Here is a 21,009-nt window from a genome sequence, read left to right on the forward strand (position 1 = left end):
TATTTATTTATATATATATATATGTTCATCAGATTCCAACACGTACATATTGTATTTTTTTAACCAGCTTTCCTTATCCTCATATCTTTTATTTATTTATTTATTATTTTAATATGCCCATTCATTTTATTGACAGTTGTTGAGATTCTTCTTCTATATTGTTGTGGGTGCCGTGCTTTTGGAACCGTCACTTTCTGACCTTAGGGGTCATGCCTTGGCGTACTTGGTGGGATTAGAAAAAATTTAGGTGCGGTGTGACAGTGAATGAGATAGTTTTAATTTTTAATTGAAAAATGAATAAAATATTATTTTTTAATATTATTATTATTTTAAAATTTAAAAAAATTATATTATTTATTATATTTTATGTGAGAATTTAAAATAATTAAATAAAATAATTTTACTATTCAAACGTAGCCTACTTTGTTGATTCCAAAAATCCCAATTTATTGGTTCATATTTACTCGACCGTCCATAATGAGACGGCATCTTTTGTTGTAAGAATAGTTTTATTTAAAAGTTTTTATATTATATATTTTCTATATAATATAAGTGACATAATTAAATTTAAAAAATAAATTTTAAAATTTAAATTTTATAAATTAATCTATACATAATATGTGAAATAAAAACTTTCAAGTCAGATCTTCGGATAAAATTTGGGAGAGAAATACATGGTTTGTAGTGTTTGTCACGAGATGAAAGTTCACATGGAAGGTACAAAAACACTAGCAAAATGAAAGATCAGAATCTAATGTGGAAAAAGGTGATAAGGTCGATCTGTGGTGGTTGGATAATTGAAGACTTTGGCTACCTTTAAAGGTAAACTATATATATATATATATATTTTAATAAAATATTAGTATCTTCTTTGGAAGACAATGTGTGACATGTGATTGGACCGTGTTAGACACCAACCTTAATTGCGTGCGGACTAGCCAACTTCAACAGCTGGGGTAAGCTTAGGGATAAGGAATCTTGTGGGGGGCTGCGGACCCCATTTTCGAGATTGCCTGAGATTTCAACTGTGGTTGCATTATAAAAGAGGACAGAAGGAGCAGATGACAAGATGCTCTCTCTCTCTCTCTCTCCTCTTTTAATAAAAAAAAAAAAAAATCTCTCAGAAGAATAAAAAGGCCAAAAAGGACAAGCTTTTACAGCCGTTAGATTCCATCTCTCTTCCATAGAATTAAGAATCTGCCTTTTGGTCTAAAATTATGTAAAATCAAAAAATACAATATAATATTGCAGCAAAAACGTGTGGCGTATGGCTTGGATCCACTCCGGTTTCCCGCATCTCCACTGGTCTTGTCGGATGCTTGTACTTGAAGAATCTGTACGTCGGTTATGCCCCTTGATTTTAACGAGTATTGAAAAGTAGAAGGTGAGTGGGAAGGACTACGTGTCGTTTTTGGCGTGGTAAAGGGTTAATATTCTTGTTTTTGAAGGGTCAAAGAGTATAAGATTCTTGTAATCCTGCTTTCTAATAAAAGTAATGATGGCATAGAATTGGAGGCAGGTCAGGTCAGGTCTGTAGGATCTTTTAAACAATTTTAAAAAGTTTGGTCAAATCTATGAAAAATATTCCTTTTTATTTTCTCTTTCATGTTGGGTTAGTAATTCAAGAAAAAAATGATAAAACAAAAGGGAATCGTGGAATTTACTCTACAGAAAGAGGAAGAAAAACAGGTTGGCTTGACCGTGTGAAAGCCAACCACTACCTTGTGACGGCCCAAGCTAGCTAGCTTCTCATATATATGTCCATACTTCTAAGAATCCAAGAAAAATAATTCAAACAATATACATTAATGGGTTCCAATTGCTGAGATGATTTGAAAATTCTTTAGCCAATATTATAGCTAGTCTTCCGCCTCTAATTACAATAGGATTTTGCTACATACAATTGTCAGATGCAATCGGCGTGCAGTCGGCTGTACGGAATGAATAAAAAAAATTATAATTTTTTTTTATATTCAGGGGGACCTACATGAATTATAAAAATTTATAAAATAATTTTTTTCTTCATGTAGGTCCTGTATTAATTTTTTTTTACAGCCGACTGCACACCGACTGCATCTGCCAACTGCAAAAAGTATTTCTCATTACAATAATATTATACACACCACCTTTAGTTCATAACAACGTGACAAGATATATTGAACTAATCCCAAGTCTACTCCTCTAACTCAGATGTTGCAGGGTTTTGCAGCAAGTTATTAGTGGTAAAAAAAATTAATAATTGCTTCATTTTATCATAAAATTTTGTTATCTTTGATTATATTTATTAGGGATGAAAACCGACAATGTTGGTTTGGTTTTAGGTAGGAACTGATGAGCAACCAACAATCTCATACATAGTTAAAATCGGCTGATTAAGGGGGAGAAAATTGATGTGCTCGGTTTCAACTTGATGCCAATCAGTTTGTCGGAGTGCTGTTGGTGGCTCAATGAGAGATAATACCGAGAGAGTTCATGTTGTAATGTGAGAGAGAGAGATTGGTGGCACTTCACTGAGGAGAGAGAGATGTGCAGTTGAGGAGGGTCGCAAACAACGTTGCGTGAGAGAGTATGAATAAAGAGAAGAAGAGGGGGGGGGGGGGGGGGGGGGGGGGGGGCTAAGGGGGTATTAAACCCTAAATCCAAACGACGTTGTTTGGTGTATTAAACTAAATGACGTTGTTTCATTTTAATTTATTTTTTCTACAAGATAAATGTAAAATGATGTCGTTTCATTTATCGTTTTATTTAAAATTTATAATATATATTATATATGTCAGTGTGACGATTTACTGAATCACGTTGATTTCATCAATTTTTTATAGTCGATCGACCAATTTTTTGGCGATTTAGGTTGGTTCTGGTCTCCAGTGGCCGATTCGTATCAGCGACGATCGATTTCATTAGTTTCTGTACAGCCTTAATATTTATTGATTTAGAATATTGAAAATAATTTTATATGTCAATATTTTTCATTTTGGCCAAATTATATATCATCATTTAAATGCACTATAACTTAAAATATTTCACATTAATATGTGTAATTGAATATGGAGAAATTTACTAAAAATAACAAACAAGTTGTACTTCACGAGTTTAAAAAGTAAGGAGTACTACTCGATCGATCGAGCCGACATAAATCTAGAGAAAATACAGTAGGTCAACAAATGGTAATTTAGTGGGTTCGTCTTTGCCGAGAACATGCAAGATGCAATGGTGATCAGTTCACACGTACATACCGTCAAAATCCCTTCTTCTTGGGCTCCCTATTAATTCCGTCTTCCGCTAATTTTGAACAAATATTAATTCATGATCTCTATCAGTTATTTCTTTTTGTAGGACTTTGGGTAACAGATAAGATCAAGAATATTGTTTATCATAATATATATATATATATATATATATATATATAAAATTTATGAAATGGGTACTTTTACATGATCTATTACTGTGTGCAACTTTTACAGGCATGCATGCATGGATCGAGCTTAGGTCATAAACCACGACAGAAGCAACCCTAGAAAGTTAGCAAACGTGGTTACCCCACGATTAGAGACTTTTTTTTTTTTTTTTTTTGTTTTTTTCAATACTTTGTGAGGTATACTAGTGCTGCTTATTAAATTCTCACAAGATTCAATGAACAAGCCAATTCCCTTTCGTTTTCAAGAAAATTACAAAAACAATAGATTGAATCCAAGGAACAAATTAATTAAGATACCTTATTTTAAATACTTTCGAAAAGGACACACGCTATCCTTATCGATCGCCCCCATGAAAGCATCTTTGACGTGATGACAAAGCTCATGTTCATGCATGGCCTTTGTGTGTGGTGGTGACCTCCTCATGAGGGTATCCTTTGTCCATATCATCATTTCTTTTTTCTTTCTTTTTTTTTTTCTTTTTTTTTTTTTCTTTTTTGAGGAGCTCATGTTTGTCAATTAAGCTGGAATCTTTTTATAATAAATGGAGATAAAATTAAAGAGTTTTAACATATTTTTTTTAAATTTGTTTACTTAGGGCAATTATTTTCTGAGGCTGTTATTGTCATTTTAGGGTTTGGTGTCCCTGTCTACTTTTGGGAGTTGTTGAGTGGCATTATTATTGCTCCCGCTTGTTCCTAGCAAGAATTCCACTTTATTGGTCACTTTTTCTCTCCCAGAACCTGCAGGGCTACATCATCATTCTCCCTATTCTTTTCATCATCTTTACTTTTACCCATCCAAAAGTTTCAACTCTCGGGGGCAGAGAGAGAGAGAGAGAGAGAGATAATTCATGTGTTGATGGTAAAATTCTTGAAAAACATTCTCAATGGTCTGCATTATAAGTATGAGTTTTTTCTTCGAAGCTGTATAATCATCAGCCACTTTTGGTCAGTATCTGAAATGAAATTCCAATATTTTAGTCTAAGTGTGACTACTGTATTCTATAGCAGTATGAATATGGCTTTGGCTCCATTAATATTGGTGCCAGGCATATCCGTTTTACTTCTCAGAATTTCGATTGCATATGTAGGAAATGTGTGCTGTGTTTAATCATGAGTAGGCTGCATGTCCTCCCTTTTCTTGCTTCATGCGCATCAACTACAGTATAATGATAAGTATTTCCTTCCTTCCTAGGGTTAGCTTGGCTTTGGGCCACAAAACTATTCATTTTTCCTTTTACCAATTAGACGTTGCAGAGAGAGAGAGAGAGAGAGAGAGAGATGCAACATAAATTGAGCTGTTGATCTGATCGCCAAAATTCAACAGCTGCATAGGCCAAAACAGTGAAAAAAAAAACACTTTTTGCTTTGAAAAATGTGCTCTATGCATTGAACGCAACATCCCATCATTAAATTATTTAAATTATCCGTATTCATGAGTAGAGGTTGTCATATTATTATTTTCACTTCCATTAACGATTTATTAAACATCATCGGTGTCGCTGTCTTTAAATGATGTTTTCATTTTTCAGTCCCTTCCAGGAAGCTTTTATTATACATTCATGACCTCTTCCAGACATAACTGGATGCATGATATATAGGCGCAACCTATACGACTAAATGAGAATACTGCAGAATTTTTATTTGTTGTGTGGACTCATGATGTTAAATAATACAATGATGAAGAGCATTTTCCTTCTAAATCTCTCATATCAGATTTGACTTTGAAAGTTGAACATACTCCTCCTTTTCTTATAAAATATTATAAAAAAAGGTATATAATCAGTAAAAATAAATAAAGCAATTCCTGCAGATACAAAAAGCTGGGAAGCCCACAAAAGAAAAAAAGGGCTGTTGGTGGGGATGGTGAAAAAAAAAACGTGGGATGCAGCGTGGGGGTCGCGTGGCATGACGTGCTATAAAGTAAATGCGGAGGAATCGGTTCGCCGCATCCCAACGGCGGTGCTCTCAACCATTCGAATATTGGTGGATCCCACCGCCCATAAGATTCTCTCTTTGACATATCTTTCTCTCTCTCTTCCCAATATCTGACCATGTCTCCTCCTCGGCTCCTCCCACCTGTTCTTTGGATTGTTTTCCACCACTTTCCTTTTCCTTTTCATTTTCAATAGTACGTTTCCAACCCGTGCACGAAACAAGAACGAAAGTAAAAAAAGGTTTTGCTGTGCCCTTTTTTCTGTTTTGTGAAAATTTCACTGTTCTAATCTCTAACGCCAATGCAAATTGAAATTGAAATCATTCCTTATTTTACATGAAAATGTACAACTACTTACAACCTTCAACACTCTTCTTGAATTGCAGTGTTGCTGTTGGCTTTTTAGCTCTTAAAATCCACTGTCCTTTGGTTCTGATCACATGCTTGATGTTGATTTTTTTGGGTTATCCATTATTGGGAAAAAAGAGTTAAGACTCCAATATAAGATTCGTGAAATTACAAATGATCTAAGAAGTACTCTAATGATCTAAGAACAGCTAATAACCTTGCGTTATGGCTGCTTTTCAGGGACTGGAGTACTCTTAAAGTTCAAGCATCAATTTCCTATATCTAATGCTCAACATTCCTTATCACAAACCAAAAGACACGGCTCATGAGTCATGCCATGCCATATGAAGCCCTCAGTTCAGCTCCCAGTTCAAATAACAAGAAGGAACTTTCAACGAATTTAATATTTAGAATGCTGCAGAGATCGGTGTCTCATGCTCTTGCTAGTAGAGAGAGGATTGATTGTAAGACATACTGACAAAGTTTTTAGTGGGTCAGTTAATAATTATTACCAAAATGCTACTTTAATATCAGATAAAGAGCTAGCTAGGAATCTAACTGGATGAATCATGCAATCCTGGTAGAGTATATACCGTAGTGAATTTGTAAGGTTTTTGAGTAGTAGTAGTAGTGTGTGCAGGCACGCCGGCAACATATCAGAGAAACATATTCTCTTTGTAAAGGATCAAACGGGACATGAAGGTTTCCTTGACCCTGTTGTCCCTAAAAAGATGACAGGTCATTTTCTAATTGCTTTCCATGAGTGGCAACGTCTTATCTTCCCACTTTCTAATGGTCCCGGTAAAATTCTTAAAACAGAAATGCTACATACAGGGGAGTTGGCGCAGGAATTGCGCACACCTCCCACTGTTTCATTTTTCACTTCTTTTTTCGTGCGCAATTCCTGCACCAAATCACCTGCATCAATTATTTTTCTCATGTATGTTACGAGGAACGTTAGCATTAAGATTACCTAGCCAGTAGTTCCCCCCATCTGCACTCTTTGAAATGAAAGAAAAACAAATTCATAACCAGGTTTGCATAAATATAATAACTTTTGAGCAAAAATGCCTTCTGAGCTCACATTAATTAGAAAGAACTCAATATTCTTCACGTCTTGATGAAATGGGCGTTTAGAAGCTTTGAGAAGGTGAAGCCAATGAAGAAGTCCACTTCAGAAAGTCCCTTTAGCTTATCATCTCATATAATTTTCCGCTTGTCAGATTTGTCATTAAGAAAATGCATCTTTATCATAATCCGACTTCATTATTTGCATCAAATATTGCCAACCGTTTAATCTTGTATTAGGCTTTCACATGTGTACTGTCTAGTGTGAGTAAACAGATTTGCAATTTTTTTTTAATGTTATAAGCCCAATGAACAGATCCAGAGGTAAACTGCAGCCGACAATCATGTAGCCCAGAATAGGATCAATGGGCTGAGAATCATATAGCCCAGAATAGGGTCAAGGCCGATGCTGGCCACCCAACTCTCATGCATTATTCCATTCCGTTTTTTGATCGAAAAATGTATCACTTTCGTGCCATCTCATGCAACGCAGCCCTCTATTCATATCGTGAATCGCGGTTCTCTAGAATAGTTCCCTCCTATGGTAATCAGGCCTCTGCATTCGGCTGTGCCGACAAGCCGTGATGCATTCCAACATTAGAGCATGACGATGACAGAATATGAAAAAGCTCTTTTCACTAGCTGAATTGTATAGATAAGTTACTTGATCTCTATGAATTTGAATATGTACATCTATGCAAAATCCCCAGGATATGATATAATTGTTGGGGAGGCCTCCAAACTTCATGAGTAGTCTTTCCGGTGTTCATTATGCATCATTTGCAGTCCATAAAAAACGGCAGCCCATAAAAGTTATGAATCATCATCACTACAATTAGAGGCCATTTCATCAGTTTCTGACACATCATCACAATTAATGTCCTCCGTTTCTCCCGAAATGTTTTCCGAGGTTGCAACACCTGCTCTCAGAAAATCTTTCATGTCATCTAAAACATAAGGTTCAATTAGTTTCCAAAACCACAAGGAATTGCTTCCCAGAAAACCTATCCAAAATACTCTTCCCTTCCTCTTCACCCTGCACTCCAAGGACTTTGCCTTCAATGCTTTTACAACCTTGTCAACACCCTCAGGATTTCCTTTCAGCTTCAACAAAATATCCCCTGAAGAAGTTCTATAGCCCCCATACATATACCAGTATGCAAGAGCACATGGCGACAGCCACCTATGAATTAACTTTGGGATCATGGGCCTGCCTTTTGGCCAAAACTGGTCCGCATAGAAACCAAAATAAGAATGGGATATTGTACAAAATCCAAGTGGTATGTCATTGGCACCTTCGCTTGGCTTACATGATGGATGTAACCACTCATAATATTGCTCATGTATATGTCTCTTCAAAACAAAATGAGAGCTGGAATTTTCAATGAATTCAAACCGAAGTCTGTGGTTCTTCCTCTCTTCATCTGATTCAATCCGCAACCCACCTAAGAGCAAACCTACCAAAATCTCTCGCTGTTCTTTGCTTAGCTTCAGACTTACTGGTTTCTTAACCCGTTTCCTACTCAGACTCAGAACATAATCAAGCTTCTCCATTAAAGGGGAATCGATATCATATGTCTTCTGGCACATCAGATCATATATCTTCTCTGCCTTCACATACTCTCCTGAAGACAGATATCCACCTAAAATAGTGTTGCAGGATCGAGAGTTAACACCAATTGCCTGGTTACTCCGCATTACATTAAAGATCTCCTCAACCTTGTCAAGATTGCCAACTTTCACCAAAGAATCCAGGTATATACTGTAAACGGTGCGATTGGGTTGACATTTCTCAAGGCACTGGGAGAAGACTAGCTCTAATTTATCATGTAGGCTCAAGTTGAAGTACATATTCATCACATCAATATAAGATGGTGTAAGAGGCTTCAAATTACTCTTTATGAATTCCACCATAAGGGACTCTGCAAGTTCTACTTCCTGAGCCTTACATAAAACCTCTATGATTTCATGATATGCTGCAACACTGGATGAACCCAATTGTTCCTGCATCTCTCTGAATATCTTCAGGGATTTTTTGGGTTCTCCAACCTTGGCATAGACTTCCATTTTATACACAAAAGCCAGAGGTGGGATGCCACAGTCGATACAGAGGAGTTTGAGCCAAGTTCGTTCTGCTTCCCCTACATCTCCCTCCTTTGAGCAAACACGCAACATGGACAAAAGCACTTCTTTGCCCTCTTCAAGTCCTGCATTTTGCATTTCCTTCAGTAATGACATTATTCTTTCTCTATCAACGGTGTCCTGATAGCTATGTAACCAAATAAGGCCACCATAGATATCCTTGTGTATCTCCAGTCCACTTGTCACCAAGTTGTGAAAAATAAACTCAGCTTGTTTGAGATAATTCTTTGAGGAGGCTCCTGGTTTGCTTACAAGAGCTTTGAAGAGGGAATTATGCAAGCTAAGTCGGGGCTGGTAACCTCCAAGCTGAATCATACGATTGTAAATGCTACATGCTTCCTCCAAGCAACCTTCAATTGGTGAACTAAGATAGGCAACAATCAGTATATGGAATGTAGATTCACTAGGCACACGTCCCTGATTTATTATATCGTCAAATATCTCTCGACATTTTGAGAACTTCCGCTCCTTACCCATGTAATCAGCTAGCTTGGTAGCAAGAGCAAAATCAAATCGATACCAATGTTGTTGCATCATCCATTTGTACACCTAGGGAAGAAAAAAGTTATAAGACGGCTCAAGCAATCCAAGCCAAATCCAAGTTGCATGAATAAATAATAAAACAACCAATATTATTATGATACGAGCTATAAGAATGGTGGGGGAGGGGAAGAAACAGGAAGATACCACAAATTTCTGGGACTGGTGCAATTTAGATGGTGGACTGGTTCAGAAATCTTTTTTTTTTTTTAAGTATTAAAAAAACGTTTGCCACAGCTCTAATTGGACTGGTTAATCAGTTGCATGCCTAACCTATCTGAGTGATTTCATTTTTTATTGAGTTTGGATTATAAAAAGGAAAATATAGAGAGTGATAAACAAAGGGGATGGAAAAGGAGGAAAATACAAAAGTGAGGAGAAAACTTGTACATAATAGTAGCATTTCAATTACTTCCTAAACTATTTGTGTTGCCACAACGTGAGACAACAAATAGGTCATATTCTTTCTCTCTGATGCTATGCGGGTAATTTCACTGTCATGAACATGAAAATAATTCCTATGCAACAAAAAGACGGGCGCACAAGAATCAGACATCTTAGCATCCAGCATTCAAGACCCCTGAACATAAATTCATCAAATTAACAATGAGCCACAATCACACCCTGAATATTTTTTAAACAGTTCACTATAAAATAGATATCCACCGATTACCACTATAAAATAGAAATCCACCAATTACCACAATGAAGTATTGACACCAATCAGCAATGAATTGAACCCAAAATGCACGGAATATGGTAGAATCCCTCGTTACGGGGACGGAAAGTTGTGAAATTCACCTTAAACCCGGCCTCGTTCTCGCGAATCCGCATACAATGCACTGCGACATAAGTGGCGTCCTCTTGCCTCATCCACTTCCGCTGTGCATTAAGTACCCGAACAAGCGTCCCGCCCTTATGCGCGGGGAGCTCCTTACACAGCCATGCCAGCTTCGATCGCCTCCATTGTTCCGGCAGCTCCGCTAGCTCCTTCACGTCCAGAGCCGGCACCGCGGCGTGCTTCAAATCCAGATACCCAACATTTTTATCGAAATCAAAAGCCGCCTCACTCTCATTATTGTCACTGAAATCCCAATTCTCCTGTGTTTCGGACAGTGGCGCCTCGCACGCCAACTGTTCGACAGAAGTTCTATTAGAAACCGCGCAGAGAGTACGAAACCTCAGGGGTTTTGGGGACAAATAGAAAGGTGGGGTGAATATAGAGCAAAGTAATCGGTGGTGTGGGCGGTGGTGGGAGAGTGGGAAAGAGAGGGAGCGCAGAAGGGAGAGGGAGGGGCGCATGGGGATTGAACGGATTACGCTTTTGGGGTAAGGTTTTGAGGAGCAGAGGCTAGGTACGAACGTACACGGAGAGGCGAGTGCAAGAGTGGAGGATGGCGGGAGGTCTTGAGCTCTGCTCAGAAGCATCTCTTCCCTCTCTGATCTGCTCTGAGGTTCGACTTCGAGGCTTCGAGCTTCGAAAGGCTTTGTAGGTTTATCTCTCCGAGACGGTTTGGGCGCCCACTTTGGGCACTGACCACTGGGGCCCGTGGGTATCCATTAGGCCCAGCCGCCCAGGTTGATTCAAAATCTTATTAATTTTCGAAGTGAAAAAAAAAAAAATGGTATTGCTAAGATTTAAATTTTAAAAATTATTTTTTAAATTAAATTATATCATATAAATGATGTTTAATGTAAATATTTTTAAATATAATTATTAAAAATATAATGAAGAGTAAAGTTATTCATGACTTTGCAAGTATAACATCATTTAAGCATAATATTGCTGACCCAATAATGATTTAATTTATGTATTAATTATAAAAATAAAAACATATTTTAAATAAATCAAAATTATTCAATTGATCATCATTGAGTTGAAACTCTTCATAGAAAAAGTGGGCAGGGTTTGTAGGATAAAATGGGTCGGTGCCCTGACATGAGGCAATCACTTCCCACTACAGTAAAAGTTGGACCGCAGCGGCTATTTTTTTCGGCATAGGCAGCTCAATCACACAGTTTTTAATGGGTATTTGTTCAATGGAAAATGATAGGCTACCGTTGGCTCTATTTTATTTTTTTTTAATGATTAAAATTTTTTTTTAATATTATTATAATTTTTTTTATATTTTTTTAAAATGTTTAAAAGTATTAAAAAATAATTTAAAAAAAACTAAAAAAAAAAATTGTATTTGCTTAATGGTGGCTCCTAGCAGGAGCCAGCCACCAACGGTGCCTGTAGCACTGTCCTTGTTCAATAAATTTCATCTCCAATCCAGTTACCAAACTCTTTTGGTTTTCCATACATCCTTTCCATTGAAGGTGTTGAATCGAAGCAATGGATATTCCAAACTTTTGAATAAATTATCTTGAATAGTTTTGAAAAGAAGAGTTACCAACTTCTAAATTTTGGTAACTACACTATCCAACCTTGTAATCTAAGTGATTTTCTGAGCAATGCCTCTAAAATCTCATTGTAATGTCTATGTCAAGACTTTGTGCATGAGACTAGAGTTATGATAGGATGGTTGGTCATTCTAGTCCTTACAAAATGAAAATTTCTTAAAATATATGCATATTCTAAACTTTTTCCTAACTAAAGACTTCCTTGATAACTATTGAGACATGGTTTGGATGGCAAAATCCTCCAATCACATCCTATATCATCTCATTTCAGTTCATCCCAATATCTAAACACTACAAATATAAATATTTTTCAATTTTTAACTTTTTCATATAATCATTATCTAATTATTACAACTTTTTCAAATTCTCAAACAAAACACAAAAAATAATTCAACATTTTTAAATCTCAAATAAAAAATAATATACAAAAATTATATTCTAATAATATTTTAACTTTATAATATTTTTATTCAATTTTTTCTCTTTTATTTTTCAAAACCCCTTAAAATATATTAACTTAAATTATTTCACTATTATTCATAAATTATCTCATCTCATTTTATTATCAAAATCAGGCCTAAATGTTTTTTTTTTTTCTTTTTAACTCAAATGAACCTTCCATTTGTATCCAATTTAATTTTCAAAACCTTGTTTGATAAGTTCACAATTTTACCCTTATCAAATATGACAAGGTCATATTTCATTTACCTAGAGTTAGATAGTAAAGTTTTATCAACTGAAAATTCATAACAAAAATATTATTTGCAATATCCCATATTCAATATTAGAAGGCAGGAAATAAAATATTTCATTATTTGACGCGAAGAATTTACTATCTTTTATAATAATTTTAAGAGGATTTACTATTGAATAGTTATTTTGAAGTAGGAGTTTAGAGACCGTTTGAATTAAAAAATATTTTCAATTTATCTCATCTCATTTCATTATTATAATTTTTCTAAATTTTTACATAAAATATAATAAAAATTTTAACTTTTTTAAATTTTAAAATAATAATAATATTAAAAAATAATATTCTAAAAATAATTTATTCAACTTTTAACTTTTAGTTAAAACTATCTCATTTCACTATCTAAATAACCTTATATGTTGTTATGTTAAAAAAAAAATGTCATTATGTTATTTCACCTTTATTTAAATATTAATATATTTTTATTTTATAACTTGATTTAGAAGAATCAAACTTGAATTCATTGGACATATTTATATACAGTTAGGAGACAATAGTCATACATGCCTCTCTAATCGATGCAATTAGGTCAAATCTTAATTTTATATACGGTAATGTTGGTAGCAGGAATTGAAAGTCGTATCAACGGGACTTTGCCAACCTTATCCACTTGTCCAGATGAAGATATATTTATAGAAAATTTTTTTTGTCATCCCCACACTTCATATATTATATTTATTTTATTTTTTTTTTATTTTTTCTATAATAAATATATAGTGTGTGGATGATAAATAGAATAATTCAATTAGTTTAATTAAAATAAAATGAAATAAAAAATAAAAAAAATAAAAAATAATATTTTAATATATAAAGTGTGTGGTGTGGGATGATGTGTAGCATTTCTCTATATTTATTATCCTTTTATCACTTTTTATTATTTAAATGTATTTGAAATTTTTATTTTTTAATTATTTTGTTAACATTTTTAATCATTAAAAAAAATAAAAAAATATTTAATTTTACTAATAGTTACTTCTTCAATCAGAAAAATAAATAAAAATAAAATAATAAAAATAAATCTTTCATTATTCATAATTAATTTTATTTTACTGGAATTTATTTTAATTATTTATTTTTTAAAAATCTGTTTTGACATTATAAAATGGAACACAATAAAAAATCCAGACACGTTCGTCAAAAAAGGGCGCATAAGAACACGTGTCTGCATTTGACGTATGCTGTAGCACGACACGGGCTGACGCTGAAACATCACAGACCAACCCCTGTATTTCATCGAAGAAAAATCTAGTTATAATACGTATTAATATATATATCAATTTAATATAATTTACTAAAAATTAAATTTTATTAAAAATAATATTAATTTAAATTTTAAATATAAAAAATTAATATTAATACATAAATTTTAATACTTGACAAAACTCTTTCAACAATTTCCGTCGTTCTGTTGTAAGACTCTGCACTTACTTCGAGACAATATAAAAATGAACAGATAGGAATTAAAAAGGGAAAATATCTCTGTACCCTCAACGCACGCTGTCCTCTCCTTCCAACTTCTTGGTGGATTTGTTTGAATAAAAGCAAGCGCAGGGACTCCCTCTCAGAGAGAGTGATTCACGAGTTCCGTCACCGTCTTCCTATCTATATATCTCTCTGCTACTCTAAAAATCTGGACCACACCCCCCCCCCCCCCTCCTCTCCAAAAACAAAACCAGCTGTGTGGGTGTGCTGTGGTGGGTAAAGCTTCACGGGTTCTAGCCTATTTTCCAGTCTCTTCCTTCAACCACCTGCTTCTCTTCAATCTAGTGGCCCACGTTGAGCCACGTCGCGCCTTCACCGCTTCTCTTCCAGCTTGATCTTGATTAGGGTTTTGTACTCAGCCATTTGGCGTATTGAGTTTCTTATAACATCCCCACAACAATGATATAATGTGAGAGAAGGATATTGAGCTTGTGCGTTAGTGCCTGGCGTTTTTTTAGAGAGAGAGACAGAGAGAGAGAGAGCTAGAGAGATAAAGAGAGAGATGGATCGGTCGGCGATCACTGTGGGGCCGGGCATGGACATGCCGATCATGCACGATAGTGATCGGTACGAACTGGTGAAAGATATCGGCTCGGGAAATTTCGGGGTGGCTAGGCTGATGAGGGACAAGCAGACCGAGGAGCTGGTCGCCGTGAAGTACATTGAGAGGGGTGAGAAGGTTAGCGTCTAAGATACTTATAGTTTCTTCTTTCGTTCATTCTTTCTTTAATTCGAGCTCAGTTTGAGTTTCTGTTCGCAAATTTAAGGATTTCCGTATATTCTTTCTTTAGTAGTTGAGTGGTTTATTGGGTTTGAGGGTCAATGAGATTAGTTGGTCGGTGTTCGATTCTGGTTACTTCGGTATGTGCGTGTTTATGTTTTGAAGGAATTGAGTGCTTTATTCGGTTTTTATTCTGGATTAAGCATATGTAAATGACATTTTTTTTTTTTATGAATGTAAGATGAATTTAGATTTTGGTTATTCTATTTACATAAGTCTTTATGTTGGAATAACTATTTTTTTATTATATAACAAGAAATAATATAAGATGAATTTGATTTTGATTATTCACATCAAATTTTCATATTAAGTTATCTATGTATTCATTATATAGTAATGAGTAATTAATAATTATAAAAATATTTAATTTTTTTAATTATTAATTTATTTTATTTTATCATATTTTACTATTCTACCTATTATATGTTAATTAGTAATCATATTTTAATTAAATTATCTAGATGTTTGTGGATGTAGATGGAGAGAAGAGAGAGAATGTTATAAAAAATAATAAAATATATATTTGCTCATTCAACAGTAACCATCAAATTTGTCTTTCCGTTTACATATATGGTAGCTCAAACTCAAATAATGGTTAAAATTTGAGTTTGCCTATTCCGTTGTGAACTGCTTTTAATCTCTAATGGTTAAAACGTATATTATTTTTACATATGCATGATCCGATAAGAATGCTCTAAGGGTCTATGGGTTATCAGTACAGTACCTGGCATAAAGTTGGACCCCGGTACTGCTGATCTTATCTTGTGAGATAAATTAACTGACAGAATCATTTCCACAAACCCCGTTTTAATAATTTTATGAGCGATGATACAGGCCTGGGGCTACTTCTGTGCACCCTCTTTTAAAAAATAGTGGGCCACTATTAAAAAGTGACTTATTCCACATGGGTCTTAGATTTGTCCAATTTCTTCAAAGGAAGTTTGCTAGAGTTCTGCTTGGCTCTAAAAAATTTTCATCTCAAACATAAAATTCTCATCTCATCATTACAATTTTTTCAAATTTCCATACAAAATATAATAAATAATTTAACTTTTTCCTAACTTTTTCAAATCCCAATACAATAATAATATTAAAATATAATATTTTAATATTTAATCTTAAAACTCAAAATTCTTATCTGAGAATTCTTAACTTTATAAATCATTTTCTTAATTTCATTTCTAACAAAAAGGAAAAGAAATTATGTCCTTCTGAACCAATTTTGGAAGTTTTAACCACCTAATTTGAGCTTGACTTTCTCTTAGGGTGAAAGACTTGTAAAGCTAATCTTATTTATGGTACATACAGTAGGACATATCATATAATTGGTCATGATCAAGATCTTATTGGAAATATTGTCACGAAACTGAGGTCAGTTTTCATCCTTTTATGAGATTGTGTTGGCTGAAACTATCGGTCAGTCCCTGTGATGTAGGCTACAGACCCTGTCATAATATAATTTGTAAATAAAGGATCTTGATGTGCTTGGAGCCTTGGACCTTTTATGGATTTCTTTCTGGCTTTGTAGTTTACCAAACTTTTATATGGCGTTAACGGACAGATGAGAATTTTTTTTTTTTTTTTTTTAAGTGCAGATAGATGAGAATGTACAGAGGGAAATTATAAACCACAGGTCCTTGAGACATCCCAACATTGTTAGATTCAAAGAGGTCTGTCTAATCTCATTATTTTATCATATTTTCTCCCCTTGGTCTATTCTGAAATTCATTAACATGAAGATGTGGCTATAGGTCATATTAACACCAACTCATCTAGCTATTGTGATGGAATATGCCTCTGGAGGAGAGCTCTTTGAACGGATATGCAATGCTGGGCGGTTCAGTGAGGACGAGGTTTGTTATCCACCATGTTCGTTTCATTTCTGATGGTTCCCCTGTGCTCATCATTTACTGTACTCTTCTCTTTTTGCAGGCGCGCTTCTTCTTCCAGCAACTTATATCAGGAGTTAGCTACTGTCATGCAATGGTACGTGAATTAGCTTTATAATATGTCTTAGAAGATACAAGAATATGTCTAAGATGGGTGTCTTTCTCTGTATCTTTTGTGAAGCAAGTATGCCATCGTGACTTGAAATTGGAGAACACATTATTGGATGGAAGTTCGGCTCCTCGTTTAAAGATTTGTGATTTTGGGTACTCCAAGGTACTATTTTTTTTTTGCCTTTTATATTGTGCAACTATGGTGCCTTTCTGTGATTTAAAAGTTTGATATTTGCAATGAAACTCGAAATACTTCAAAAGTACATCATGGGAGGGTAATTTCATTATTTATATGCTTTTGTTTTTAATTTTATTATTTATACATGTATCAATAAAATTTCGTTTTGTATTTTCCTGTTAGGGTGCTATTAATAAAATATATTTACCTCTTTTTCAACAATATGGTCCAGTGCATAGCTGTTTGTTGTTGTTTATTTGTGGTATCTTTGTATTCGTTTTTCCATCATTGGTTCTCAGTATTTACATATTTAGACTTGCCCTTTTCTTTTCTCAGTCCTCAGTGCTGCATTCACAACCAAAATCAACCGTTGGCACTCCTGCATATATTGCTCCAGAAGTGTTACTGAAGAAAGAATATGATGGCAAGGTAATGTTACTACATGGAGGAATTTGATTCTGTCCAACTATAATTGTATCATCTATGGGGTACCTCTAGTTCCTCATGGATTTTTTTTTTCTTTTTTTTTTGTTTTAAATTAAGGGTGCAACACGAGAACTTCCTAGGAGGTTACCCATCCTAGAACTACTCTCACCCAAGCATTGATCATTTATGAAGCTTTATAAATCTATTATCATAGGTTTTCTGATTTTGCATTGTTACTGTTCTTAGCTTGTGGCTTATAAGTTGGTTTCTTGAACCCTACATCTGAGCATCATTCTAAAATGATATTATAAGGTTAATCTGTTTGTGTCTCAGTCTTCACCATTAATAAGGTCAAATATCGGAGTTATTTCAACCGCTTATACAATCAGCCTCACGAATATAGGATCTGACTTCTAGCCCTGACCTGACAAATCCACTTGCACTTACAGAGGTTACAACCAGGTTCACCTTGGCAAAAAATCTTATTGATTTTTAACTGCCATTCAGATGAAGCTTGGCCTTTGTTTTGCAGTTCTGTCCCAAAAAGATGTTTTTGATTGTTAAGTAACAAAGCAAACTCTTCTAGGGTTCAGTTTTTTCACTATCCAATGCATACACACCTAACAAAGAAGTTAATTCGAATTTTTTCTCCCCATCCTAAGAGCTGTCATCTAGATCCCCCTCCCCCATGTGTGTGCATACACACACAAAATTAAAAAAAGAAAAGAAAAAGAAATAAATCATTTTGCTTTTCTAACATCCCCAGAAGACATGGGGATTGGGGCCGATGGAATGGTCAAAGTGATATGATAATATAATGTGCCACACTCATATTGGACGGACTAGAGAGAAGGTTAAAACGTCGTCTATTGGGGTAGGAGATTAGAGAATAGGGCTGCTCACAAAGAACCTCCTAACTGTATTGATTCTGCCCAGCATATTTTCTCCCAAAATACTTTCTGCTGTGAAGTGACCAAATTTTACTGCAGTGTTGTGGTTGATTTCCTGACAAATTTATTGGTAGATGTCATATGATAGTACATCGATTTTTTTATTCTACACATGCATTCAGCACGATAATTCATATAATTATTTATAATCTGCTGGGATGTCTACAGATTGCAGATGTGTGGTCTTGTGGGGTGACCTTATATGTCATGTTGGTGGGTGCATACCCTTTCGAGGATCCTGAAGAGCCTAAAAACTTCCGCAAGACAATTCATGTAAGCCATTGGACCATATTGGTGAGTTTGTTAGCTCCACTGAAATGATTGACTAAAATGATTCACTGTCTTTGCAGCGAATTTTGAATGTCCAGTACTCAATTCCTGACTACGTTCATATATCTCCAGAGTGCCGCCATTTGATCTCGAGGATATTTGTAGCTGACCCTGCAAAGGTTGGTGCACTTAGTGCCCGTGCATCTATTATTATAGAACTTCCATTTTGTGATATGAATGCCATTTCTTTCTTTCAAACACCATGTCGTGGTTGCTTCTATGTGTTATTTGATTTTGAATTTAATTGCTTTTTTGTTGTATTTATAAAAGCTTTTAAAAAATGTTTTTTCTCTTATTGTCCTATTTTCTTGGTTCTTTATGAAAAGGTAAATAGGTCCGAAGTTGTGAGATTTTATGGAATTGGCATGCATACACATACCTAATCCTGCCTTCCTGAAGAATTTTGACAGTTGCAGCGGTTACCTCCAGTTGCATAGCTCATGGACCGAAATGACCCCCTCAATATACCCACCCACCAAAGAAAAAGTTATTGCTGTTCTTCGGATTGTAAGCATTTATAGGAGTTAATTTGTTGTTTTTAAGTGGTGTAAATGTGTTTTTCACCTCTTATTCGCCTACTTGCTCACTGACTGAGTGAGATAAGTGTCAAACTATCCTACTCCAGCAACTTTAAGGATTCTAGACAGTGCTGTGGGTGGATGCTTTTAATCTCCATTGACACTTCCCATTCTCATTGGCTGCACAAAAATATCCAAGATTCTTTACCCATCCCCTTCCTTTTATCTGATTTCCTCTTCATGTTTCCATTTGTAGACCCAGTTATGATAAAATATATTGAACTTATTATTGTTTTAGAATTGGAAATTAAGGTTACCTGTGCCTAGCAATGGTCAAGATCTTTCTAAATGCTAACCTCCCCTGGATTTTGCTTGGCTTGTGGCTTGTCTGATCTGTAACTGACGACAAAGTATATGTGCATGTTTTTCCAAATCTTGGTGCTTTCTGTTCTGTGCCTTGCTTTCCCGAGTCTGATTAAGGTTTTGGCTGAATATTGACTTTCTAATTTACATTCCCACGAATTCACTTGGCAACAGAGGATAACTATTCCTGAGATTAGGAACCACGAGTGGTTTTTGAAGAACCTTCCAGCAGATCTCATGGATGAAAACTCAAGGAACACTCAGTTTGAAGAGCCTGATCAACCCATGCAGAGCGATGAGGATATCATGCGGATAATTTCTGAGGCTACCATTCCTGCTGCAGGGAGCCAGAGTCTCAACCAGTATCTGACTGGCAGCTTGGAATTTGACGAAGACATGGAGGAGGACTTGGAGACTGATCCTGACCTTGACATTGATAGCAGCGGAGAGATAGTCTATGCAATGTGATTATAACCATTGCCTGCAAGGGACGGTGTGTGCATTTTGCGTGGACACAAATCATCTCCTAGGCGTTTTTTTTTTTTTCTTGAGACTTGGGAGTGTGGAAGATTACAGAAAAAGCTTTCGCCCTGTCTCTGTAATGGAGGATTCTGTGGTGTGGAATTTGTACATGTCAATAAGAATCTGTTCTCACCGCTCCTGTTTTTGCTCCATGTATAATCTTTTCCAGTGATGTGCATCTGTTGACCTGTATTTTTATGTTTGACTACTTTTCAAGTGGAATTATGTCTCGCACTGGTAGCACTGTAACATAACACTTTGTCTCTCTTTTCTTTTGGCGACCAATTTAACAGTATGTCAACTCTTGCCTTCTTTCGTTGGGAGATTGGTTTACTATTTTTCTCGTGCTTGCAAGAACTAACACCGCGTTTGGTTTGGTTCGGTTCAGTGCAGATTAAAGGCCAGAGAATAGAGTTTAATTCTCCTTCCATTGTTTGGTTTGTCTAGGGAGAGGAGAAATCTAACCAGGTAAGGAGATGATGTGTCGAACTCGAGAAGATTAGAGGTCAAAACATACGAAGTTAATCATGACATCAAGGAAAAAGAAATGGTAAGTTCAAAAGAAGTCTTACCTTGAAACCAAGCAATCCATTTAATGACAGAAGACAATCAACAGTTTTCTCTCAACCTTTTCTATTCAATGCTTGTGTTTAAATCCGGCTTTTCTTTTTGTTGTACAGAAAATTCCGATGTTGTCGATAGAAACTGATTATAAAACCAATACCAAAAGGTACACACTCACAAAGGGATGAAACAACATTGAAGCTCACCCCTTCGACAATCAGAACCTGCGGCCAACCCTCTCCCATATATTAAACATCTAAGATGCATAAGTTGGATGGCTCTCCTA

At 35.3% G+C, this 21,009-nt stretch overlaps 2 protein-coding genes across 3 annotated transcripts; one reads left to right on the forward strand and one right to left on the reverse strand.

The window, feature by feature from the left end:
• Nucleotides 1-7,389: 7,389 nt before the first annotated feature.
• LOC122311021 (pentatricopeptide repeat-containing protein At2g15820, chloroplastic) lies at nucleotides 7,390-10,996 on the reverse strand. Its single transcript, XM_043125364.1, has 2 exons — nucleotides 10,254-10,996; nucleotides 7,390-9,461 (listed from the first exon to the last, which is right to left on the reverse strand). Exons 1-2 carry the CDS (start codon nucleotides 10,878-10,880, stop codon nucleotides 7,584-7,586), a joined length of 2,505 nt encoding a protein of 834 aa, XP_042981298.1. The 5' UTR covers nucleotides 10,881-10,996; the 3' UTR covers nucleotides 7,390-7,583.
• Nucleotides 10,997-14,075: 3,079 nt separating this feature from the next.
• LOC122311185 (serine/threonine-protein kinase SRK2E) lies at nucleotides 14,076-20,470 on the forward strand. Of its 2 annotated transcripts, none has more exons than XM_043125624.1 (9): nucleotides 14,076-14,770; nucleotides 16,468-16,542; nucleotides 16,624-16,725; nucleotides 16,805-16,858; nucleotides 16,943-17,035; nucleotides 17,387-17,479; nucleotides 18,595-18,699; nucleotides 18,777-18,875; nucleotides 19,083-19,805. In XM_043125624.1, exons 1-9 carry the CDS (start codon nucleotides 14,594-14,596, stop codon nucleotides 19,137-19,139), a joined length of 855 nt encoding a protein of 284 aa, XP_042981558.1. In that variant the 5' UTR covers nucleotides 14,076-14,593; the 3' UTR covers nucleotides 19,140-19,805. The 2 variants fall into 2 exon arrangements, with proteins under 2 accessions (XP_042981558.1, XP_042981557.1); XM_043125623.1 differs by lacking the exon at nucleotides 19,083-19,805 and adding an exon at nucleotides 19,812-20,470 and having other exon boundaries at nucleotides 14,078-14,770.
• Nucleotides 20,471-21,009: the final 539 nt, after the last annotated feature.

The sequence above is a fragment of the Carya illinoinensis genome, chromosome 5, assembly GCF_018687715.1.
Source record: "Carya illinoinensis cultivar Pawnee chromosome 5, C.illinoinensisPawnee_v1, whole genome shotgun sequence".
Lineage (NCBI taxonomy): Eukaryota > Viridiplantae > Streptophyta > Magnoliopsida > Fagales > Juglandaceae > Carya > Carya illinoinensis.